Source organism: Caenorhabditis remanei, chromosome X (genome assembly GCF_010183535.1).
Source record: "Caenorhabditis remanei strain PX506 chromosome X, whole genome shotgun sequence".
Taxonomy (NCBI): Eukaryota; Metazoa; Nematoda; class Chromadorea; order Rhabditida; family Rhabditidae; genus Caenorhabditis; species Caenorhabditis remanei.
In genome coordinates, this window is record NC_071333.1 from 13,219,314 (window position 1) to 13,245,423 (window position 26,110).

Consider the following 26,110-nt stretch of genomic DNA (forward strand, 5'->3'; position numbering starts at 1 on the left):
AGGTTTATTTATATTCTGAGGTCCAGATTATCATAGAAAAACTAAAATCTGAATATCAGACATGGAGAAGGTGGAATTGGGAAAATATGTACTATTGAAATTTGGAGATCGAATCGAGGCTGATTGGAAGAGCAAACGGGAGATGATATATCAGAAAGAAAGATGAAGGAATGAGGGAGATTACAGTATTGTCTTTAAAACAATGAAAAACTACATCATGTCGATTGGTTTCCGGAGATAGATATCTTTTCCTATGTTTGCAATGTCGAATTGCAGAAGATTCATCAGCTGAAACAAAATTTCATTTTGAAAAACACTTGGATTATAACTCACAGAAATATAATCACGACGTTTTTCTCCGTAGTTAACAAACGTTGAGATGGCCATTAAAATAAATGAAAACCTGCTCATCCCGATTTTAAATCCATATTCCGCCACGAGATATTTTCTGAGAAGAGTAGTCAGACGTTGTCTTTCCTCATTTGCAATGGACCTTCCTGTCTCGGACATTTCGAGGTTATCTGAAAATTTTTGGCGTAATTATTAAAATTATGAGGTCGTATATACCTGGCGAAAATAGCGAGATAGATTTGAAGAAGGCGTATTCCGTCATAGTAATTTTGTTTTTCAAAAACTCGTTAACAGGTGCATTGTACATCTCCGCATAATAGTTCATGAACACTTTGCTGTAAAATCTGTAATACAGCAAACTCTGTGAAAAACAAGAGTCTACATACCGTTTCTCATCTTTCTTCATATCTGCCATTTTCCGTTCAAATGCGTTGATGCCATCTGGGAAAGTTAGTGTACAAGATTTTGCTTCAAAATATGAGTAGAATGATTGTGTTGCCACATGAAGAACACCACCGATGTGGGATATCAGACATTTCTGCAATGCATTGAATGTTTTTTTTGTTTTTCAAAAATACTATTACTTGATCAAGCTCTCCAAGTTTTCGGAATGCTTCAAATGTCTTTGCAAATTCCACAATGAGCAGCAGATCAACAACCATCCAATATCTAACAGGATCACTGGTATATAAGGTTCCGGGCTTCTGAAGATAATAACTGTATGAGAACTATGAAAATTCTTTTAATTCTTACTCTATCAATCACGTGATCTCCTCCAAGAAGAATATTTCTCCTCAGCAATTGCCCTAAACAAAAATCATCCTCCACAGGCAATGTTCCAGGTACACGATGTCGTAAAACTGCATCCTCTCGTCGGAACTGCAATTATGTATACGGTTTTTTCTAGTTTATTAGGTCATAAATAACTCACTATGTCATCTACCCATCGATAAGTGTGAATTGTTGTTTCTCTGATTGGACTTTCCACAAAAGGGATCAGTGCAAGAGACTTGTCATCTTGTAAAGCTGGATTAGAATCTTCGTCTCCACTATCCATATCATCGGTTTCATGATTAGCATGTTTTGAATTTGGGAACTGAATTGCAGATGGGTTCATACCGACTCGAACACATTTTTGAAAACGACAGGCACGACAGGCACATCGAAAATCTGGAAGACCAGATTACTAAAGTTGTTCAGAGCGAGAAACAAACCTTTTGTGAATTGACAGCTTCCTCCTTTTGAGCATACAAAGTTTCTATGGTTAATGATTGTTCTTCTGAAGAAAGTCTTGCATCCATTACAGCTGAGAACGTCATAATGATATCCGGTTGGCTGAAAATAAATAATTAAAAAAACTGCATTCAAAAGTGCAATTCAAAATCTGTCTGGAATTGTTTTGTAACCATCATAAGGTCAACTGCCCTTTTAGACACGCGTACTATCATTAACCTTCCTCCTGTCACAACTTTGCTAGCCAATCGTAATCTTTAGTCTCTTCCCGATTCTTTTAATACCTGTCTCTCATTATACCTCTTACTCTCTCTCACTTTCTCGCCACTATTCGCCAAAGAGATAACACTATTTTTGCGACAGTTACAATGCGTTGAACACAAAATTCTCACACTACACCGACACAAAATTCATGTGAATTGTAACTGGAGAGAAACATTTTGAACCGAGAAACCAGAAAAGAACGACTAACCCGATCTCCACAAACGGAGCAATGATGTTTGTCACTCTTCCGAACGTTTCGAATTTTGCGAATAGGTGCGGGTGCGGGTAGTTCGTTGGAGGAACACTCCATCATATTGGTGTCTTCAGCTGGCGAACGTAGCGGAGATACGGAATCAGAAGACATTGGAGAGTGTGAGGACAAACTTCCGTCAACCTGAATATAAAAGAGATGAATATGAAGATCTTTCACGATATTTCCTATTACTGATGTTCTTAAACCGTCGGTAAGAAATGAGAGGAAATCATCTTTTCTGATTTAATCAAACAATCAAACTCGATTCCCTTTTTGACGCGATACAAAGATCAAGCCCGTGTACCTTCCGTTTTTTTTTGGGGTTTTTCATTTATGTTTCCTCGTTTTCCACATGTTTCCGCTTAGAGTCAATAGAACTTAGGCTCGCTGAGGAGAAATAAGAAAGTGGAATAGATATTTGTTTCGTGTATGCAATCCGTAGTTTGATTTGTGATCAGCAACTTGATTTTCAAAGAATATGGCTACTAAAATAGAGGCTTGGCGCGTGTGAAAGTCTTTGGGTTGAGTGAATTATAAAAATCAGATAATACTATCATATGCTACAATAATTTTATATAACTACGTTGGCTATGACTAAAATTCTAGATTAAATTTCCAAAAGTACACCCGCCAAATGAGAAGTGTCAATGTTTCACATTCTAAGAAATGCTAGCTACAAGTCTCAAACTACACGTGTCCTCCATATGATCATAGCTTATCAGAAGTCATTTACAAAAATGATGTGTAAACTCACAATTACTATATTAGTTCTAGAAAATGGTCATTTGTGGTCTTCACACGGTTTGCTGGTTTTTGCGAAACATCGGGATCAAAAGGATACAGGTTGAATGTGAATATGTTTTTGATACTGAACTGGTGTGTCTATTGTTTCGTTGATGGTCCATAAGATGAGTATCGGTAAAATACAGCTGACCACTGTGGCCTACGGTCTCTCTGTGTCTATTCGCCTATAAAGATAATAAACTGACCCAGTTCATAGAATCACGGTTGATCCACATTGGCGGTGAAGGGTGTAGCAGTTTGTTGGACTTATCCAGATGAGTGCAGTTCATGGTTTCCCAGTAGGAGGACATCTATAAATGAATCGAAGAATAGTGGGTTTGAAATACGTATAGACACAAAAACTTATGTAATTCGAGGCCGCCGAAGCATACGCAAAAATGGAAAAAGAAAAAAGAAGAGAGAGATATGAAAGTGTAAAACAATCTTTAGAGATTGGGCAATTTTTAGCGTTGACGTTTGTTTGTTTACTTTGCTTCATTTTTTGTTCTTCTGTTAGACTTGACAAGCTTCCAATGTTCATTTTAATTTCAACGTTCTATCCAACATCTAGAATTACACTGAAAACTGAAATTTCATATTCAATGTTTTCGAATTACTCTCTGGTCTTTTTTACAGGTTAAAGTTTTGAAGTTTTATAGAATTGCACGTTGGTAGAATTTTCAGGGAAAAAGCAGTCCGATGGACCTTTGCTGCACAAACTAACGTCCTAATATGAATATTACATAAACTGACAGAATCTGAAACAGTTGAACGTGATAGTTGAGAAAAACATGATTTCTCAATCGATTACAGTCTATTGACACGACACCCATGACATCATCTGTCCATAATCTTGTTTCTTCCACCACCCACATTTTGCCTAACCCGGGTCAACGACTGAAAAACCTTGCTTGTTATTTTTTTCAAAGTTGGGAACATTGTCTGTACGATAGGCTGATTGGGTGAGTCTGGTGGTCGGAAATAAAATGAAAACTAGACTGACACAATAGTCACAAAATTTTGTGAGGAGGTATTGATCTTTTGTATTTGTGCTTTTCCTCTGAAGCTAATATCAGGAGTATCTTCAGGGTAAAAATATAGTACACCACCTGTTTTTCTCAGATATTCAGACACTACAGACAAATCTTGATCCGCTTTTCCAATTTCTTTGACCACATTTTGGAGTTTGTGCCCACATTTTGTGACTGACTTAGAGAGAGATTGAAATACGAAAAAGACAAGAGACGGCAGAGGAATAGACCGCAGTAAAAAAAAAATACTACCGTAGTCACTTCAGCACTCATAAAATTAATTTTCGAAGGAAAAATTATTTAATATTCAATGTCTGCAAACCTGCAAACTAGACACTTGCTGGAAATGCAGTATGAATCAGCGTCTTAGACAATTACGACTTTGATTTTTCACATTGATACTGCACTTTCTAATCACTTTTTGTGTGCAAAATTGTATGAGGTGGGAATTTCTGAATCATAAAGTTATGTCTGCTTCCAATCGAATATTTTATATCGAAATCTAAAGTCTCGAAAAACTAAAAGGACACTCCAATATTTTCGTCCACAAGAATCACTACTATCCACTACAAACAGCAGTACAAAGGTCGTCAGGTACAGATAAGAAGTTGATAAGAAAATAGGAGAAGTATGAAGTGTACGGAATTCGAGAAATTTCTGGACATTGAAAATTTTAGAGAGTGGTGGTATTAGTGAAGAAAAGTAAGTTTTAAAATAGGTAAGCAGGTCTGTTAAATTCATATTTGTCATTTGACGGACCGGCCCGGATGAAACAATTTTCCGAAACTCGCTAATTCACTCGAATTATAGCTCGAAATGCCCCAAAACCTCCTTTTTCAAAAATTACTGTTGGAAGAAACATGTTTTTCGGTAAGAAGTCGTTATACCCGAGCCGACCGGGCCAACCCGGGCAGCGGCAGTAAAAATGTGGAAATCGGCCCAGCCCCGTGGCATGTATGGTTAGATTGAAAACTGATTTTTTTGTATGCACATTATCACAAGAATAACTTACAAGAAAAAATTGATAGTCTTTCAAAAAATATAGTTAATTTAAGAAAAAACAAGACGTCTGCGAAAACTCATGTCAATGACAAACTGGTGACTAGTGTGTTTTTTGAAAATGAACAACGGAAATGAGTGAAAACTCATAACCCTCTGATTTTATACGAGACAGGAAGGAAGCTGACGTGTGACGGTCTCAATTGTAGGGGGATTGAGAACAGTGGCTGCTTTCGAAAATTGACGGTTGCAAGTTAATTCTTCTGCTGAGAAAGTGGAATGAACGTTCTCAGCATGACTAATTTCTTGAAAAAAGCACGAGGTAGTACGTAGACTAATATTGCTAGATGACAAAACCAGCCAAATCTCGGAAAATAGGATTTGTAATAGTGGAAACCTCGGAAACCACTGGTTGCAATAACAACAAACTCGGTGGCTGTATACAAAGAATTGACTATTGACTTCCACGGGTGAGAGATCGAAAAAATAGATTGCATACAAATTCAACAATTTTTTTTGTTTTACGACAGTAAAACAGTAAGGTGTGTAAAATTAAAATTAGTTCTCAAAAAATATCAAAAATTCCATGCGAGAAGCACTTGTTACCAGGATAGAAATTGAGATTGGTCAACTTATTGTAACTCTTATTCATAAACTCCCATTTTCTCCACGTCACTAGAATTTTCTATACACATAAAATATTTCAAACATGCCCACCTAACTATGAGTATTGTTGCAAATTTTTTTATTCACACTTTCTCGTAATCTTATCATATTTTCGATAACAGATTTACCATATGGCTTGTCAAAAGATAGACAAAAACATTTCAGTCAAAAAATGATGACAAATGTGAAAAAATAACAAAAAACGAGGGAGAGAATGAGTAAAATTGGAAAAAAAAAATGAAAGGAGTGAGTGAACAAGAGAAAGAAAGAGTTTTCTCGCAACTTCCTCTCCAACTTTTTTGTGACCGCAGACTGTATTTTTTGAGAGAACCAGGGAGGTAAAAGAAACGAGGGGAAGAGGGCCTGTTCACGTGTTACATGACGTTGAAAGCACGCGACGCGACTGAACAGTCATTGCACAGACCAACTGGGTCACAAAATTTATGTTTCGGAAAAATGGTAGACAACAACTCGGTAGAACCGCCGAGCAAGTAGGAATACAGCGCGCATTCATTGCACCGCTCAACTAATTCTCAACTGCGGGTCGATTTCTCAGCGACCCGAAAATTGTGGTCTTATTGTGACATGTAGACTAATGCACATAAAATAAAATAGGGTTGTTTCAATAGTCTCATACTTTATTCTATGCTTTAGTCACACACGTTTCACGGGTAATCGAAATATTCAGTGAGAGAAGTCTGTCTCACTTTACACCATGTGATAATTCAATTCAATTTTTCGTAAACTAGTTAGACATTTCTTCAAATTAGTTTTCCGCCACCAGTCACAAAAAAAAAAAAAAAAACAAGGTGAAGGTAAACGAATAAATTATAAACTAAATAACAGTAAATTGAGTCACTTATAGAAAATCACTATTATTTTCAGAAGTCAAACACAGAAAAGTGACGAGATCGAGTTTTTTCGACTTCAAATATTAAGCCCGAAATTTATGAAAACTGATGACAAAAAATTAAATCAGATATTTTAAATTGTGTTACTGGACCGGTATTTCAAGGATATTATCATCTGGATAGTTCTTCCTAGACAGGAAACAAGAAATAATAGAAATTTGAAAAATAGTATCCGCATAACATTTTCCAGAAAACTTACAAAAAAACTAAGAGTTTGCAAACTTTGTAAATTCTAGAGCATATCTGCACAGTCTATTCAAATGCAAATTGTTCAAAAATCGTTAACCAAAACACAGAATGAAAGCTTGTTCGCAAAACTTCCGTACCTCCCTTAACAAAAAATGACGCGCTAGCTCTTCATTTTTTGCAGAAAAAAAATGAATAGACCTAATCCGGTCTGTCTTTCTACTTTGTCTGGTGTTCACGGCCGTTCATTTTTCTTCACAATGAGTCAAAAGATGATCTTTGAAATAATCAAGTGAGGGAAAAGCCAAAAGAATAAATTTTCAATTTTTTCAAACGTTTGGTTTGCTTTCCAAGTCGTTTGCCACGTGACGAGTCTAACCGTTTGCACTTTTTGTTGACTTTATTAAACAAACTTTGATGAAAATGAAGGGTAATGGGGGTATTACTGAAGCTCTCATGCCCACTTTAAGATTGTGACCGGAAGTTTCTAGACTGAAATTGTACTATACCTGTTTACATCTTCTGAGAAAATTGGTCGTAAAAGAGCAATACGTAAGAAGACATCGGTTTTTATGTTCGTCATAAGTTTCATAATTCGTATCGTGTTATACAGTTTCTACGATATTTTATCAGTTTCAAGTGTTTTATTTCTGACAGACCTTCGTCCTTTTTTATGCCTAACGTTTTGGCACAACTGACGGAGCGGAAATAATTTCATGGATTTTTATAATATTTTTAGTGTTGTGCGTTGACGCATATGCAACATTAGCTCTCACTCGCCTAGCAACGATCCTGGCAGCAGCGACAGCACTAAACACATCCTCCAAAAGCACGCCGGCGGACGACATTTAGTACGTTCGCCGGCTTTTTTTTGTTCGAAATCCCATTTTGTCTTTCATTCTACTACTGTGATATTATGTCCACTTCAACAACTGTAAAACGTGCACGGGTAACGGCTAGAATAGCACAAGCGGAAAACACAAGTCTACCAACAACTTCAGAAAATACTCAGCAGCTTTTACAGCAGGTGAAACTAAAGATTCTGGGAATAGTTGATTATGGAGAAAAAAGTAATCATTTGTGTTTTTAGACTGAAGGAAAACGAAAACAACTTGATAAGAAATGCAGTGAATATGAACAAATTTGCAAAAAAACGGCAAAATTGAAAGCGGAGAAAAGTCGAATAGAAACGGAAGCTTCAAATTTAACGGTAATATCTTTTACTCAAGTTTAAACTAAAATAATAACTTTGATGTATATGGTCAAAAGAAAATGAACTTCTAGAAAGTATCTAGAAAGTATAGTTACTGGACAAAATATGTATTACCTGCCTAGACCACACAGAAATGTGTCTCAACGGCTTTTATCAATAATTGATTTTTAAAAGTTGCAAACTCCATCGTTCAAATCTTAACAACGTGACTGATAACCGCACCGACATGCTATTTGTTATCAAATGCTAGTTTTTCATCTTTAGAAACACAATAGGAACAAGAAGAAAAAAAAGTAAGAAATAGAATAGAAAAGATTGGAACAGATCTTTTTCATATCACCTCCCATTGTTGACTGACACGAGACTTCAAACAATCGGGAAGAGGAAAAGACCACAATGTTGAGAAAAATGTCGACAAGTTGGAAAAATGATGGTTTCACTACTTCTACTGATTTTTGAAATACATTGTTTGATAGAGAGTATGAAAAAAACCAGTTAGAAGGGGGAGAAGATAGTTTTCAGAGAGGTTAATGCGGAAAAATGTGAAAGAGATAGATTTGTAGTCATAGTAAGCGCATGCGCTCATGACGAAAAAAAATTTGAACAGCTGTCTTCAATTGGAATGTATCTGTTTTTGAAATACAAAAAAAGTGCAGACTTTAAAAGTTCAATTCAAATAGTTTTTTGCAGGCGCAAAGTGATGAAATTGATCAAATGTTCTCAAAACTCGAGCAGAATGCCGAAACAAGCTTCTTATTGCAACAACAAAAGAACAATGAAATGAATGAGGCTGTGCAACAATGGACGACGCTTGATGGAAAAGAGGAGAAACTGTATGACGATTTAACACATGAAACGGAACTTGAAAAAGGTCTCAGAGAAAAGTGTGAGTGATATTTCAATTCAAAATAAACGTTTTCAGACTCAAATACAAAATTTCCAGATGAAGAAATATCAAAAAATGTGAATCAACTGGGGACTGATGCTGAGTCAGACGAAAAGGAGTTTCGACTATTGGAGTCTGCATTCGACACTGATATGAGAACGGAAAAGGTACCCACACTACTTTATCCGCCCTACTTTTTTATTTTGTAGTTTTATCTGCGTTCAGTCCTCCAGAGCACTTTCTGATTTCAGAATAAGTATTTCAGAATAAGTATTTCTGATTTTTCCGTTCAATCATTCTTAAGTGGTCTCGATTGACGCTATACTTGACTTATCTGTTTTAAAGTAGACTCTTGTTCGGAAGCATAAATACGGGATTTGCAAACTGGTAGATGCATTTTCAGACATTGGAGCAATATTTAACCCGATTGATTGACGATGTTTTTATCAACCAAAGGCGATTGGAGGATATTCAGATAGGTGAGTGGGAGTTCGCAGAAAAGTAGATCATGAAAGTGTTAGAGGCTTTGCATAACACGGTAGAAAGATTCCAACGTTTGATCTTTGCATGAATAAAGAGCGCCCGTTTTACACGACAAAGGAAATGTTCGAAAAAAATCAAAATGTTATTTTCAGGAACGTCAAGAGGCCGTGCGAATTTCAGGCAGGCTGAAAAAGCTCTCAGAGATCAACGGTCAAGAAACAGACGCATGAGCGCTCAGATATCTAGAAATACGGTAATTTTATTACGTACATAATAAAAGGGATCGAGTATTGACGAACACAGAAAAAAAAGCGGATCATACTTTTTCACAACTTGGAAACAACTATTGAGCATGCAATCATATTATTGACATACCTGATTCCAATGTTTTCCAGAATCAGGATTCAGAACGTGTGTTCGAAGATAAGAGCAAAGAAGAGGAAGTGCAAAAACTGGAAGCAATGGAAAAGGCGTGGGACTCAATGGAAGACAAAATCCGTCTTAAAGAATTTGAACTGGCTGAAGAGTCAGAAAAGGTTTAGGGGATACGGTGTCGAATATTTTCATTTTGATGACATTTTCAGGTGAACCAAAAGATCCAACTACTCGGAAGACTACAATCCGCAGAAACGGCAAACAAGGAAAAACAAAAACAGCTGAGAATAGCAAAGGACTATGCTGATTTACAATCGTTTGTGTTAAAGTTCAACAGTACGGTAATAATGAACACAACATTTCAGACATACCCCGATGTACGCCGCCTATTCGGCATCAATGAGTTTGAATCACAATTTGGTTGAGAGACTGGAGATTCCGGTCAGTAGAAACAGTGATGTGAAGGAGGTACGCGTTAAGTGGAAAATCGAAGGACGGAGAAAGTTATTGAAATAACATTTCGTTTCAGCCAATAACATACAAAAGTTCGCGAACAAGTGGAACCCCAAATCAACTCGTTGAGTTTGAAGACGACGTTGACGAATTTCCGGAGTATTCGAAAATGAACGAGAGTAGGAAAAAGGTGATCTTTGAAATAAGACAATTTTTAAAACACTTGAGGAAATTGTGGACAGTGTTTGAATTATTGCATAACGAGACCTAAAATGTACTGTAAAAGTGTAAGAATAGATATTGGAAAAAATTATTTTACTACAACAGTGAATATTGGAACTGATGTCTTCGCTTCGCGTTTTTATTGTTCTGTGAGAACTATTAAATATTAATATTTCTCTTTGTGTAACAACAACGGTTTGCAGATCTTACGGGATACAGAACAAGAAGCTCAACGAGTTTTGACCCATGAGCTGAAAGAACTGGAAGGAATAGTTAGTGGTCAACGACAAGAATCACACGCTTTGACCCGAGATGTCAAATGGCTAAAAGAGAACATTCAGGTAAGTAAATCTGATCACAGAGAAGATGAAAACCAACATATATAACATTTTGACCGCAGCGATCCATTTGATGATGCAAATCAGAATGACTGTTTCTATGATCATTGTGATAGGTGTGATGTGATAGTCGGTGTTTTCAAACAGGCCAAACGCCTCCTTATACAGTCACAAAAATCTATTTTCTGATCTCTCTGCGCAGCGCACTTGTGCGCGAAGCATGCAAAAGAGGCGGCGATTTTTAGAAATGAAGCGATGACGCGAGTTTTTTTGACTTATGGGAAAGCGTTCAAACGGATCAAAAGTTGAGATAACTACTGGTGAGATAGGCGATGAATCAGCATGATGATAAATAATGATACACAAACATGGGAAGGAGATGTTCTTTGGTCGTTTTCTAAACACTTGATGTTACGGTATTACTGGATATATCAAGTTTGATGTTCAATGTTCAGAATAAGTAGTAGCTTAAGATATTTTTAGTCTCGACTGTAATATTCCAAGTTAGCTTATTTCAATTATTTAATAAAATTTAAAAGTTAATATTATATGGTACTCATACTCACAACGAGAGAACAACTATTCTAAATCTCAAACTTGGTAACCGGAGTATAGGCGAAGATTTTTTCACGTTTCCAACGTACAAGCACAGGTAAATCGCTTGGAAACACAAATGGGACCGCACGGTGGCGTATCTGCAGCGGATTAGGAAATCCATGTGAAAAAGTTTGAGATCTCATATCTCGGCTCGCGAAGACATTTAGCCGGTTTTGATGGCATAAATAGACTCCTCGTAGTAAAAGTACCAATAACCAAATTAATAGATCGTTTGAAGCCGCGTCTCCAAAATATTCCAGTACTTGTTAGTGTTGAGAACTTACTTGAGATACTCCCTCTGTCTTTCTCGATACCAAGCCACTTGAAATCTGACTAGCCTCATTCATCGAAATTGCAGCTCCGGAAGACGGATATCGAGTTTTATACTACGAAGGCGCAGGAACTGATCCAAAAAGCTCGAAAAGAGGATAATGACAAACTACAGTCGTCCCAGCAGAAATCACAAAATAATTTTCCGTTGGTAAGAGTTTTCGAAGGTTTCTAAATAGCTTACATCCTACTCAATAATCAGGATTTGGTGACGTCAAGAGGAGATGTTCTGGAGTTGCGCGAGAAACGTCTTATATTGGAGAATGAACGGAATATGCTCACTAATCAGATCAAGGAAAATGGTTTGGAATGTGATCGACTAAACGAGCAGTGGAAGATTTTGAAAGGATTTGCTAAAAGTGTGAATTTTGATGTTAGTGATATGATAATTAGCAGGAAGATTTCAAACCTTAATTTTGTTGTAGAGCATAAGACAATTGGACGTGGAGATTGAAAATTGGCAAATCAAGGTTACTCAATTGGAAGAGCAGATCACCAAATTGCAAAAAATGAAAGACTATGCATCTCTAGCAAATGGCCAATTACGTACAAATCTTGCACTCTTGAAGCCTTACGGTAACTAAACTATTTTGAACCTTTGATAACCATATCCATACAACCTCACAGATGAAGAATACCAAGAATTCGAAAGTTTGTTAGAAGCCAACAAATTGCTCAACAATCAAGTGGCTAGACAAGAATTCAGGAAAAGTGTGGAGGAATTAAAGCAAAATGGAGATATCGACATTGTCTTCTGATTTTTATAAACTTTTTGTTTTGTTAAGTGCATTCCTGGAAATTTTTAGGTTCCTCGTTCATTTTTCTGTCTGTCTGGATTTTTCTGTTTTTGTAGCATTTCCAAAAGAACAGGAGACCTTAGTAAATATTAGTTATTTTGAAGACACATAAATAAATTAATTTTTTGATTTCCCACTGTCATATGACGTTTTTCTATTATTGGCAAGATTGTACAATAGTTCGTACATATGCTAGTTTTCAGAAGAGCTATTTTTGAACTCTCAAAATTGTGAAGTTATTTTTGAACTTGTCATAGAAAAACTACATTTCCGATCAGATTTCTTCTGACTTCTAATTGTGGTTTCCGTCTATACTTGCATGTGAGTTCTGTTCTAAAGCGGCATTTGTAAGTTAAACCGACAGATTTTGTTGATCCTTTCAGAAAGGCTTTTAAATTCTGTTTTATTGACGTCAGTTTCATATTTTTGTGCATGAAAAACGTTTTGGGTACAATATGTAATGATGCGAGGACTAAAAAAATGTGAACAATGTGAGCTTTATAATTATAATTCTGAATACACAAAGACGATAAGATTCTGCATAAGTTTTTTTCAAATTTGAATAGATGATTATTAAGAAAATTTGAGCTCATTGCATAATTTCAAAATCTGTAAATTTGTTTAAATGCAAAGCATCCAAACAAATACCAGTGGAATGATTTCACACCGCAATTTTGTGACCACCTGCACATAATCAGAATGTTCTTGTTTTTCTGCAGAAAAGTCTGAAAACCTTTATAGACTGTACTCCACCTACACTTACTCTACATAGTAATCACCCTCAAACAAGTTTTTCAAACAGATCAGACCCCCCAAACGGCCACCCCCATTTACTAGGGTTGAGTCATCATTTTCCGCATAATTCACAAAATCGTGCAATAAAATAGGCCGCGTGTCCGTTTCCTCTACCGCCTTTTTCAATTGATTCTGAGTTTCTATTTTTATTTTATTTTTCCCCCGTATTAAGCAGGGTAGATAAACACAACCTCTTCCCGTGTCTCACACATGTTTCAATTGTTGGACTCTTTTTTAGAAACGGATGTTTGTCAATATGAAGTCTGGCAACAACGAAACACTTCTATTGAATATGAGATTTGGGGAGATTTACCCTGAAACACGCTGAATTTACTTTATTTTTTCTATATTCTAATCAGGTATGCATACTAAATATTTGAACTCAAATATGTTTTGCTTTTTCATAATAACACACTGAGAGAAAAAGCTGATTTCTTCTGATTTTAAAACGGAGACTTGGTACGCGTGGGTTTCACTTAAGAGCTTTAACGTACAAAGCTTCTGCTTAATAATTTATTACATCTCTCTAAATCATTATGACTTTCCATTACTAACAGACAAGTACAGAAACAGAAAATTGGAAGAAAACATGAATGAATGGGGAGAGGGAAAATAGAGCATTCATAAAGTTTCAATTTTGAATTATTTTATTAATTTCTGTTGTACATTAGTTTGTTCTAAAGATTTGATTTGACTTGTCTCGAAATCTTCTACGCTCATGAAAATAAACATTACAAATCTAATTATTTCCTTCCAATTTAGGAGAAAATTGCTTTATCATACACTTCCTTCTTCAAATCACTGATATTTGTTCTGTCTCGTGTCTTTCACTATATGTAAAACCTTTAATTGACTTCTAGACACGTAAGAAAGTTGAAAGCAATTCTCAGAATAACTGAATCGCTTAGTAAATGCACCTGTTTCTAAAAACTGAAGAATTATTGTCTCCTTCTTTATTTTTCAAAAAAAACATGATCCAGCTTTAGATTTTCAAAGATTACAGAATTTTCACAACAGGAATCTCACAGTACACATCCAAAAGTCATTCATTTGTTCAGACCACCTCAGTCCTCATGAGTACACTATTCGGTGCCTCAGTTGGACAAATATTCGGATCGCGCGATCGACCTCCTCCTCTTTCTTCTTTTTTCTCTTTTATTCTCTTTCATATTTTCTTCTCTCTTTCGGTTCGTTGTCCCTCTTCGTCCTTTTCAATCTTTTTCTCAAATGCCGCACAGGTCTGAACTGTCCTTTTCTTATTCTTCTCATTCTCTCATCTTTTCATCTTATCGACGTCATCTGTGTAGAGACGTGGAAATTGTGCGAGAGACACGAGAACCGCAAAAAAATTTTAGTTTGTAGTTATTTCCTCTTACTCATCGTTTTTTATTTGACAATGCCCAGTTAGTATATTCAGGTGTACAAAAAGCAACACCATTTCTGTGAAATATGATAACTTTTTACTGATTATTTTTCCAATGTATATAAATCAATAAATTTTCCAGAATTTTCCTTTTTTCGATACTGCGCATTGTTTTGAATCAAAAATTGGAAAAAAGGCATGACTATTCTTTGTATATTTTACATCTCTCTTTTTAACTGCACCAACAACCATATTTTCGTCATCAATACCACCTCCATTATTCTACGTCATGTTTTTGACGAATAGTTACTGTCGGAAACAAAACGTTTCAATGATTAGTCCTACTTTTTCATGCTGTGTGATGTCGTTTTCAAACAGACGTGCAAACAATGGGAAGCAGAAGCAATTTCCTATTATTATGTCTCAATTTTCCTATTCTGCCAGTCCAAACGTCAAAATGGCACTCTTTAAAGTTTAGGGGTCAGTCTGACGTTCTCTGAGTATCATATTTCTCACTTTTTGCGTCTCCAATTTAACTTTTCACTTTTCGTTCTCTAGTTTTATTCCACAAGTCCTGGCTTATTCGATATCGGGAGTATGGCGACATAACCGTGGGTGTATCGCCCTTTTATCACCCGTACTCCTTAACTTTGATAGTCGTTTTATGAACTTGCTCACTCAGCTGATAACTCTGTTTCGTTTGTCGGTGACGCCCGAGTCAAAAATCAGAAGCAGGTGTCGGTAGATAAACTCAAGATCAACATTGTTTGGGTGACTGCTAACTTTCTGAAAATCTGCTAAAGCAAAACACATCTTGTTTTTCTGTTCAAAACTCATTCGAAGAAACTATTCTTTCTGCTTTTATGATATTTATATATATAATAGGTTTTTTTCATTTTCAGTCCAAATGGATCAGGCTTCCTCCTCTTTTTCTTTTTCTTTCTTTTTTCTTAGTTTTTTTCCCGAAGAGTGTGGACGGCTTGTTACCTTTGGCAACGGCTTAGGACATCGCAGACAAAAGCGCATATGCCCGACAACCGCACGCATTTTGGCCGTTTTAGACTTTGGCTGACTACTCTTCGATCTATTCTCACAACAATTGTTCGTTACAAACTGGGTTGGAAAGGACGAAAGGGCATGTGAGAGAGGACATTTCCTCGTCTCGATTACCCTGACGGTAGGTAAAAAGAGAAAGATCAAATCTGAATTCGTTCGTCCGTTTTGTCCTTTTTTCACACGCAAATCGGAAAATTCGATACTCAGAATCATAGTGGTTATCTAAACTTTTGTATTTTAGTAATCAGTTGTTCTTTTTTTACTCTAACCGGAAAACTCTGAAAGGTATACAACTGGAAAATTGATACGATATTGACGCAAATCACAACCAAATCAAATCATATGTGGGTATACACAACCTCCCCAGACACACAGTTTCACTTCTATTCCTTCGTCTCCATTTTTCCATTTTTCTTATCTTCGCGTCATATTCGTCGTTTTCTTGTTTGTTTCTTTTTTCTCTTCTTTTCAAGTTTGAGTAAAATTCAAAACTTCAGAGATACAAACGTCTAATGAATATTCTACACTACAGCCCAGAGCAAAGTGGCATTGGTCAATTTTCCAACGAATTTCAGTTTCAAAGTCAAACGTGAGTTAAATTCGGTTTTTTGAATATATTTTGATAACTATTATTGAAAAATCGATATTTAATCCTTCAATTCCCACCTCGCTCTACTGTTTTCCAGTTTTTTGAGATCAGAGCACAATTTCCATTTTCACATGCACAGCTGTCAATCTTGAGAAAACTGTGTTTGAGATTTCAAATCTATAATGAAACATTCACACAGATAGAAAAAACTCTCACAAATTATTCCAATACTCAAATGCAGAGATGAAACGTGGAAAGTCATGTTCGACTTTTTTTCTCTTTTTTCGCATGTTCCTGCAAACCGCCGACGTTTATTTATTGCAGATCACCTTCAAACAGCACCTCCTCGTCGGAAGGCTCGGATCAACAACAAACGCTCGCCGACTTTGTGGATTCGGCAATTTTCATGAATAACTGGAGTGGTGTCGGAGAGTTTTCCGACGTTGAGGAGGATATTAAAAATGTTTTGAACCCTATTGGAAGCCCTGATGAGATAAAAGAAGTGAGTTTGGACAAGTTGACCTGAAATGGGTTTATCAGTCATCTATTGACTCTTATTGGAAAAAAACCATTAAAAATAAAACAGTTTCATAAAAATACCTCAAACATTGGAATAGTCTAATGCCGACGCCTATCATTTTTCCTGAAAATTCTTTGATCTTCCCATCACCACGTCATTTCCATTTTTCTACAAAGAATAAACAGCTAGTAAAAGTTGCAACAACTCGCATTTATTTTCAGGTTGTTGCTTTCCATCACTTGCCGCGCAATGTTTGCCCTACGATTTGTGCTGTTTGTGGAGACAGAGCCACTGGATATCACTACGAGGTACCGCCGGCAACGAAAAAAAAGAGAAAATAGAAAACTCGGAGGCTTGTAATGTCTACGGCCACGGGAGAATTCCCCCCCCCCCTCCCCCCCATTCACACATCATAGTGGCGTTGATCTTAGGATTTTTCAATTTGTTTCTTTGTAGTTTGAAGTGTTATTTTTCCAGGTTCCATCGTGCAATGGGTGCAAAACATTCTTCCGACGAACAGTCCTTTCTCAGCGGAAATATGAGTGTATGCGTGGTGGAAAATGTTTCAATACACTTCCAAAAGGTAGTTTTCAATTAAAATTTGCAATTTTCTCGACTTTTTCAAATTTTTTGCGACATGATGGAAGAAATGCCTTTAGTTCGCGATTTCTGACCTCGATTTAATTTTAAGTAGACATTTACGCAATTCCGGTTGGAATTAGTAAGACTGACCTGGAAAATGATTTTGATAAGGGAAAGCGAGTCAAAAAGTTACCGCTCCGCATAATGACCATCACATGTAAAACTGAGTAAACAAATAGTGAAACTTTGAAACTTTGATTTTGAAAACGTCATTGTTCATTTCGTGCTAGATCTTTGTATGCGAGACCAATGAAATGTATCGTATCGTTGCTGTGAATGAGGCCTAATTAGCATTTTTGACTGTCCCGCAGATCAACAACCCTGGGGGGGTAACGAATTGTACTAGTCGGTCAAACCACTAATCACAAAGCCGTGCGTTTGTAGTATTTTTGCCCATACCATTATTAAACAGTAAAGCGGTTCACGGATCAGAGATTAAAATTGGATTCCACCGCAGAAACAAGACACATTCCAACTTTTTTGTTTGCAGAAAAACGATGCTCCTGTCGATCATGTCGATTTCAAAAATGTGTAGAAGTTGGGATGAATCCATATGGTAAAACAGATATGACTCATTTCCTTTATCCCTTATTTCTATACTTCCAGCTATCCAAACGAATGATTCATTATCCGGAAACACCGTTGTCACGAAAATTGTAGGAAAACGAAAGAATTCTACTGACGATTCAATTCCGTCAACTTCCAAGGTACGGGGAACCAAAAACTATTCCTTCTTTCATAACGTCTAAAAAAAGAAACAAAGCGAACGTGAGAGTCTGTTCAATGAAACAAACATCAGGTACAAAAAGTAGAAACATGCCAGACGGCGTCCGCGGGTGTCGAGAAAAAGCTCAAATATTGGTAGAAAAGAAAAAATACATGAAAATTTGATACAGCTCACATGGAATGTACTTCTGTTGCTACCCCTAAAGTACCAATTTTTTTGCTCATTCGATGAGTTTTCCCGAGAGAAAATGACCCATAATGGCTTTTCCTGTGACGTGACCTCGTTTTTGAGAAATTGAGATTTTTCAAAAAATGCAATTTTTTCGAAAAATTTTTTTCATTAATTTTTTTCATTATTTTGCCGGATTGTTCAGTAAAGGGGCTTTGTACATAATTGTTGCAAATTTTATGTAGTGTTTGACAAAAATATAAAGCTTGTGAAAAAATAATTTTTTTGTCCTGAAAAAGGTAAAAATGTGACACCCTCCAAAAAAAAATTTTTTTTTTCGAGGACGGCAAAGGTGACATATATGAGGTAAAATAGTACAACTCATCTGAATTATTTTTCTATATAGCACTATAGTCGCTTCCAGTCAAAAATTGAGGAAAAAGTTGGTCTGAAAATTTTCATTTTTCGAAAAAATGTGACATGTCAGAAATGAGTACGAATTTCTGACATTGAATAAGTTCCAATTAGAATCTTTTTAGAATAATGATTTTCAGAATATGTTCCATAATTTTCAAATAAAAAAGTACATCCATGTTGACTTCTTTTGTCATAACACTCGTTCAAAAATTGCAAGTTTTCTCATGTTGTTAAAATTCAATTGCTCATAACTCCACTAAAACTGAAGAAAACGAGCTCAAAAGCGCAAATTAACTTAAAAATGACTATTGCTTTTCAAAAATCATAATTGGGCTGTTTTTCGAAAAAAAATTTTTTTCGACTTTTGATAAGGGGGGACCACGTGAAATTTTTTCCAGAAACTTGAAAAAAATTTTTTTTCGAAAACAATTCAAAATTAGTTTTCCAGCTACAAAAAAGCTAAAAACTATTAATTCTGTTTATTTTCAAAAAAAAAAAATTTTCAAGTTTCTGGAAAAATTTCATGTGGTCCCCCCTTATCAAAAGTCGAAAAAATTTTTTTTTTGAAAAACAGCCCAATTATGATTTTTGAAAAGCAATAGTCATTTTTAAGATGTTCTGTGATTTTGAGTAAGTTTACTTCAGTTTGAGAGAAGTTATGAGCAATTGAATTTCCAAAGCATGAAAAAACTTGCAATATTTGAACGAGTGCTATGACAAGAGAAGTCAACTGGGATGAACTTTTTTATTTGAAAAGCATGGAATACAATCTGAAAATCTTTATTCTGAAAAGGTTTTCATTGAAACTTATTCAATGTTAGAAATTCGAACTCATTTCTGACATGTCACATTTTTTCGAAAAATGAAAATTTTCAGACCAATTTTTTCCTTAATTTTCAACTGGAAGCGACTATAGTGCTATATAGAAAAATGATCCAGATGAGTTGTACTATTTTACCTCATATATGTCACCTTTGCCGTCCTCGAAAAAAAAAATTTTTTTTTGGAGGGTGTCACATTTTTACCTTTTTCAGGACAAAAAAATTATTTTTTCACAAGCTTTATATTTTTGTCAAAAACTACATAAAATTTGCTACAATTATGTGCAAAGCCATTTTTCTGAACAATCCCGAAAAATAATGAAAAAAATTAATGAAAAAAAATTTTTCGAAAAAATTGCATTTTTTGAAAAATTTCTATTTCTCAAAAACGAATTCACGTCACAGGAAAAGCCATTATGGGTCATTTTCTCTCGGGAAAACTCATCGGATGAGCAAAAAAAATCGGTACTTTAGGGGTAGCAACAGAAGTACATTCCATGTCAGCATAATGCAAATATATGAGTCGACAGAAATCAAAAAGTGCAATAATCATGTTTTTGAAAAGCATGAACAAAAAAAATTTTAAATTTCAGATGGTTGTGCCGACGGAAGTTATTTCAATGGATAATGCAATTGATAAATTGATTGATGGATTGGTTTATCTTGAACTGAAAGTTGACGACTTCCGTAGCTGTGCTTATAACCCACCCAGCTCAGAATACAAACAACTGAAATTTCTCCTGGAACAGCAATCAATGATTGGATTGGTTGACAGAATTGGGGTAAGAATCTATAAAACTTTTGATTTATATGTATTTCCGTTTTACAGCCAATGCCTAATTGGCCGCTACGACAAATTAGTCACGAGGAAATAAAAGCGCACCACAAAAGCGGAAGCAAAATGCCAATCGCACCTGAGAGGTATGTGTTTTTTCAATTAGATGAGAACAATAGTGAATTCTACAAAAATTTTCGAGTTGGGTTGATTTTCAGGAAAAATTGGTTTGTGTACGATATACTGACATCTGTCGAATACGCTAAAACTTTTATGTTTCTACACCAAATTGGAAAAGAAGATCAGGTCAGATACAACTTGAAGAAATAAAATTTTAACGAAATTATTTTCAGGTTCTCCTTTTAAGAGCTGTAGTGCTAAAACTGATGCATCTCAACCAAGCTTTCTATTCATATGAAAAAAAGTTTGATGTAATACTTCATCCAGATGGAACAATCCCTCCGCATTTGGGCGACAAGAATTGGCATCCACACAAAGAATTACATTTACCTCACAACAAAACACCTGAAGAAATGCGGGAAGAATGGACCGCTGCCATCAAAGCGTTTGCAACATATGGTTTAGACAAGAAGGAATATGTACTGTTCAAAGCAATAACATTGTGCAATGCTAGTGAGTTTTTTGATTCAAAATAAGTTGCCTTCAAAAACAATGAATCAATATTGTTACAGCTATCACCGGTTTGAGTGAACACGCCAAGGAAGTGGTCACTCGTGAAAAGGAAAAGTATAGTCAAGCACTGATGCGTTATTGCTTAGCCAATCGAGGAATGAAAGGACCTTCTCATTATGCTTCTATTATTGCACTCAGCAACGGATTAGAAAGTCGACAGAAAAATCAAAAAGATATGCATCTTATTCTTAGAATGGTGAAGAAAGGATTTAGCCAGGAGCTTGTTGATGATGTCATGGAAGAAGTCTTATAACAGGAGTGTAATGTAGTTTACAAGATTTTCGAAACAATTTAAAAAATGTATATAATACCTACGGAACACTTATTAATGTACATCTTGGGCAAAAAAAAAGTGTACATAAACCTCTCAATTTCAGTAATTTTATATAAAATTTACTTTTCTTGTGTGGGATAAAAAACAATTAGTAATACAAATATATTTGCTAGTCCTGTGATAATAAAACTTCTATTCCTCCTTTTATGTTATAATTTTCCCCAACTTATTTTGTCCTCATTTATTGATCTCTGAGCATTGCATTGTAATTTTTCGTAATAAACGTCTACATTTTTTGAACTTATTGTCATCATTTGGGAACTGATTCATCGATAACTTCACAGCTTCAGAGTAAGAAGGAAGCTGAATGACTTTTCACCATCAAGAGCATACACACATTGGGAACATCCAGGCAGTATATCAAAATAGATTTTAGCTAAAATCACAAATGGTAAACTAAAACATTTCAAAAATTTGACGCTATGCAATCACAGAATTTTATTACATTTCATTTATCAAAAACGCGTATATAAATCAAAAAAAACTCTGCGCTATGAGTGAATACTGTTCATACGTACCAGTAACTACTTTTTAAGCGAGAAAGAAATCTTCAGAAAAAGAGATTTAAGGTGAGGATGCTGGGTTTGGTGTTTATATGGAAGATGCAAACATTGTTCTGAAATGCTTGTGGCTCATAATTTTGAATAGCTGTTTGGATACATCTACAGAGGTCAGTCATAAATAATGTATTTTCTATAACTTGATTTTGAATATAGTGAAAGAAGTTTCATGTCATACAAATTGGAAAAAAGATACAACTGAATGTATTCCTAATCGTTTTTCCTTTTCAATACATAAATTAGATGTTTAACTGATTGAGCAAGATTTTTTCCAATTAAACTTCAAATTTTACATCGCCCTGTTTCCAAACTTTCTTCGTTTTCATTTTTATTTTCCTGCTCATTCAAATACAGTATTCTTCTTAATCCCCCTTTGTCCGTTTTCACATCTCTTTTGTAAAAGTGAATAACACAATTAGTGGTCATCGCAAGACAGTATTTCCGAAAGGATATAGTCTGCACTTACTGTTTTGAATTAAAATATTTTGTAAGAAAGGCGGAGACTGACACTAAACGACGTCTAAAGGGCTTGTTATGATTTCTGCCAGTACAAAAAGGATCTGAGCCTGTTGCTCATTCATTCATCTTTTTCAATTCCTGTAAGATGGGTGTGCGTGGTTCCAAAATTGGACGTACACGTGCCGAGAAGGCTCACGTCAAAAATGAGTTGGCCAAGAAAACTCCTCAAGTGAACATTAATACTCAATTTCAAAAAGGTTACAAACTGGTAAGAATTGTTTTCTTGAAGATTGATATGAAAGTGTAGTTTTACAGATCAAACCCTGTGAAAATGCAGTTGAAGGCTACAATGATTGCAAGGGAACTATTGCTGAGTTATGGAAAGAAGCGAAACAATTCTTATTCATGTTCAAAAATATGATGAAATTTCTGAATGACGATGATAACTGTCCTCTTGCAAAGGAATGGTGTATGGTAATTATCAAACAATCGTCTCGCTTTAATAAGCTTTTCTTTTAGAACTTAGTTAAAACCACTCATACATTGGAAAATATGTGGAGAGCATTTTTCAAGAAGAACGAGTGGGGCGAGAATGGAGAGAAAGGTCTTCAGCATATTGTCAACGACGGATTCCGTAATATCCCTGCGATTCGTAATGATCTCCTGAAAATTCATGGAGGAAATGGAAGAACTCAAAAGATGTTGGAGAAACGCGTTGAGCCATTGATTGCAGAACACTTTCGATGTATCGAAATGTTAGTCAATTCTCATTAAATTAAAACATATTCTATTAACAATTGTGTTTCTCACTTTAAATACCATATAAACGTGTACCATTTGTTATTGTAGCAGTTGTTTTTCTGATTCATTTTGTCTATGAATATCTCAAAAATATGAGATACCGTGCACGTTCACTTTACACTTGAAAACAAACAAGTTTGCTCCGGTAGAGAAAAATTCTTAGAAATCATCTGACACGGCGCATGAATTCAACGCCTAGAAATTATAGTTTGTTTCCGAGATAGTTATCTGATGAAAACAGTATTGGTGTTCATTTTTTGACCACTTGACCACTACTACATATTGTTTTTCTACCCATGTCTCCCGGGCTGTCAAAGTTTGGTACAACTAATATATGGAGTTTTGAACTTCAAACGTCAGTAAAACGTATATTTTTGTAGAAAACAGTATCAAAGTTTGCCAAATAACTAATAAAAGTGTGGAAAACATTCATGTAAAATTCTTATCTCGATGGAATCGCTGAAACAATTTTTAGAAACCTCTAATCGTCAAATGCTGCATATCTGGTACCGATGTCAGACCCGTTCCGCAGCAAAATTATACATTCATCCGGTATTCTTGGTTTCGATATTTATGGAACTTGTTATTTAAACAATTGAGAATATTCAGAACCGTTTTCCGACGGGCAGAATCTAACCGGCCCGATATTTGACTAGCCTGCTTCAAATATCTTTAACACTCTTAAAGAATGCAATTTCAATTAATAAATACCTATTTGGAAATATTTCTACAGTGTTTTGTACTGTTTACTTGGCCCTATCTCCATGTTTCTAAAGGCGGTTTCCAACATAACATTTTGTCATTCAGCGGGCAGAGATAGAAAATTGGGACATTGTTTACTTTTCCCAGAAGCAGAACGCAATACGCAATACGCTGGTCGCAGTAGTCGGACGCGTTCGTTGCGAGACCCACACAGATCGCGCGTCTAGATAAGATGGGTCATCAGAAGGCAGTTGGGACTCCATCTCTTCATTCTTCCAGACTGCCTACCGGAATGGCTGGTCTTTTATTGATTTTTATTGAAACCTAATCCCCCCCGTTTTTCTTCCTATATATTTTTCCTGCATCTTACAACAATTGGACAATCGAATCCATCCTGTGAAAACTCGAAGGACTGCAAGTGCGGCTTCATCGTGAGTTTATATTTTATTACAATTCCATCAAAGAGAAATTTTTAGCGTAAGGCTCATTGAAATCTACTCATACAACACGGATGGCCGATTGGAGTTGAGCGGCTACAACTTCGAGCAAGAACGAATAGTTGTAGAATGCTTGGACGCGTGTAGCTGCTCGAGACAGCAGAAAACTGTCGTAGTGTACTACGAGGAAGTGTCGAGAGGGTTCGCTATACGAGTTGCTGAAAAGAACAAAAAAGGAGAATTTGTTTGTGAACACGTCGGAGACATAAAAGTGGCCAAGGAGAATCAGACGGGCAAGAAGCGAGATAAAAGTTATGATGCCGCCTTGAAAGTTTATGATAAGGAACTGGCTATCTGCTCGGCGAATATTGTGTGAGTCAATAAAATTGTGAAATGTAGATTAATTGTTTTAACTTTCAGAAACATTTCCCGATTCATGGCTCATGCCTGTGCCATTTTTATGGAGGCGTACAATCGAGAGACTGAATCCAGCGCCATCGTCCCCCGCATCGGAGTATACGCCTTGAAGAATATCGAAGAAGCAGGAGAGGAGGTTACGATTCGAGCAGACAATGAGACAAACAAAGAAATATTATATTGATGTTGTCATATAATACATTTTTCTTTAATAAAAATGATTTATTCAATCTTTTGTTGTGCGAGAAACAATAAAAACCAGGCGAGAATTATGATAACATACAACAGGAAAGGGGATAATAAATGTATAAGATGAACTGTAGGACCCGCAAAGAGTTCAAATTTTCGGAAAAATAGTCTGTAACGGCAGTTGGCGGATTCGAGACGCAAAAGTTGGTTCGGCGACGGTTTTGGTGAAGAAGGGTGCAAGTTGATCGTGGAATAAAAGAAGAGTAAGTAATACAAATGTATTTACAAGTCCTGTGATAAAATTGAACTTATTGTCTTCATTACATTTGTTGAACTTATTGTCTTCATTTGGGAACTGATTCATGGATAACTTCACAGCTTCAGAGTAATAAGGAAGCTGAATGACTCTTCACCATCAAGAGCATATACACATTGGGAACATCCAGGCAGTATATCAAAACAAGATTTTAGCTGAAATCACAAATTGTAAACTGAAACATTTCACAAAACTTGAGACTATGCAATCACAGAATTTCACTACATTTCATTTATCAAAAACGCATATATAAACCAAAAAAGCTTTGCGCTATGAGTGAAAACTATTCATACGTACCAGTAATTACTTTTTAAGCAAGAAAGAAATCTTCAGAGAACGAGAGTTCAGGTAAGGATGCTAGGTTTGATGTTTATATGGAAGATGCGACCATTGTTCTGAAATGCCTGCGGCTCATAATTTTGAATAGCTGTTTGGATACATCTACAGAGGTCAGTCATAAATAATGTATTTTATATAACTTGGTTTAGTGAAAGAAGTTTCATGTAGAGGATACAAGAGCTTCAAGAGATAAACGAGCACTACCGATACCAAATGATGCAGTGACTACTGGAAAAAATGTGCAAAATTGGGAAAAAGAGTATGTTCGGAAATTCTAGAACCAAACAATAATTATTCATATTATTCAGAAAATCTCTTCCGAAAGACATACAGAAATGAGAAGCCTGGATGCTCTAAAAGAGCCGAAACTCGAGACAATTGAAGAAGGTCAACAGGAATTTCAAGAGTATAACAAAAAGTGTGTGTGTGTTCGAAAAGTGCCAAAGCCTGAGCCAATCCCAGAAGAGAAGTTAAAGAGAAACCATATTTCCGAGTCAAATCCGAGACAAATGAAATTTGCGTCATTCAATCCACCAAATACTGCCTGAATGTTGAAACAAATCTGCGTGACAATCTGGTAAAGGAAGTCTATGTTTGTGATAAACTGACCATCAGATTC

The 26,110-nt window shown here is 35.8% G+C and overlaps 4 protein-coding genes across 4 annotated transcripts; 3 read left to right on the forward strand and 1 right to left on the reverse strand.

Annotated features, from left to right (window-relative positions):
• Nucleotides 1–210: 210 nt before the first annotated feature.
• GCK72_024620 (uncharacterized protein) lies at nucleotides 211–3,195 on the reverse strand (the record flags this gene model as incomplete). Its single annotated transcript, XM_053735959.1, has 10 exons — nucleotides 211–288; nucleotides 334–521; nucleotides 568–686; nucleotides 738–889; nucleotides 936–1,055; nucleotides 1,105–1,230; nucleotides 1,283–1,521; nucleotides 1,566–1,686; nucleotides 2,057–2,242; nucleotides 3,091–3,195. 10 exons carry the CDS (start codon nucleotides 3,193–3,195, stop codon nucleotides 211–213), a joined length of 1,434 nt encoding a protein of 477 aa, XP_053579525.1.
• Nucleotides 3,196–7,593: 4,398 nt separating this feature from the next.
• Nucleotides 7,594–12,332, forward strand: GCK72_024621 (uncharacterized protein; the record flags this gene model as incomplete). The annotated part of the gene is made up of 14 exons (XM_053735960.1): nucleotides 7,594–7,626; nucleotides 8,581–8,776; nucleotides 8,834–8,943; nucleotides 9,180–9,255; nucleotides 9,412–9,512; nucleotides 9,655–9,795; nucleotides 9,844–9,950; nucleotides 10,000–10,102; nucleotides 10,164–10,277; nucleotides 10,513–10,650; nucleotides 11,603–11,725; nucleotides 11,777–11,947; nucleotides 12,000–12,150; nucleotides 12,202–12,332. 14 exons carry the CDS (start codon nucleotides 7,594–7,596, stop codon nucleotides 12,330–12,332), a joined length of 1,695 nt encoding a protein of 564 aa, XP_053579526.1.
• Nucleotides 12,333–16,097: 3,765 nt separating this feature from the next.
• GCK72_024622 (uncharacterized protein) lies at nucleotides 16,098–21,190 on the forward strand (the record flags this gene model as incomplete). Its single annotated transcript, XM_003117949.2, has 11 exons — nucleotides 16,098–16,174; nucleotides 16,499–16,676; nucleotides 16,916–17,002; nucleotides 17,172–17,277; nucleotides 17,827–17,892; nucleotides 17,943–18,043; nucleotides 20,063–20,251; nucleotides 20,299–20,390; nucleotides 20,463–20,550; nucleotides 20,598–20,877; nucleotides 20,937–21,190. The coding sequence occupies 11 exons, from the start codon at nucleotides 16,098–16,100 to the stop codon at nucleotides 21,188–21,190; spliced, it is 1,518 nt and encodes a 505-aa protein (XP_003117997.2).
• Nucleotides 21,191–22,435: 1,245 nt separating this feature from the next.
• GCK72_024623 (uncharacterized protein) lies at nucleotides 22,436–26,039 on the forward strand (the record flags this gene model as incomplete). Its single annotated transcript, XM_053735961.1, has 6 exons — nucleotides 22,436–22,558; nucleotides 22,606–22,764; nucleotides 22,810–23,045; nucleotides 24,270–24,602; nucleotides 24,651–24,783; nucleotides 25,800–26,039. 6 exons carry the CDS (start codon nucleotides 22,436–22,438, stop codon nucleotides 26,037–26,039), a joined length of 1,224 nt encoding a protein of 407 aa, XP_053579527.1.
• Nucleotides 26,040–26,110: the final 71 nt, after the last annotated feature.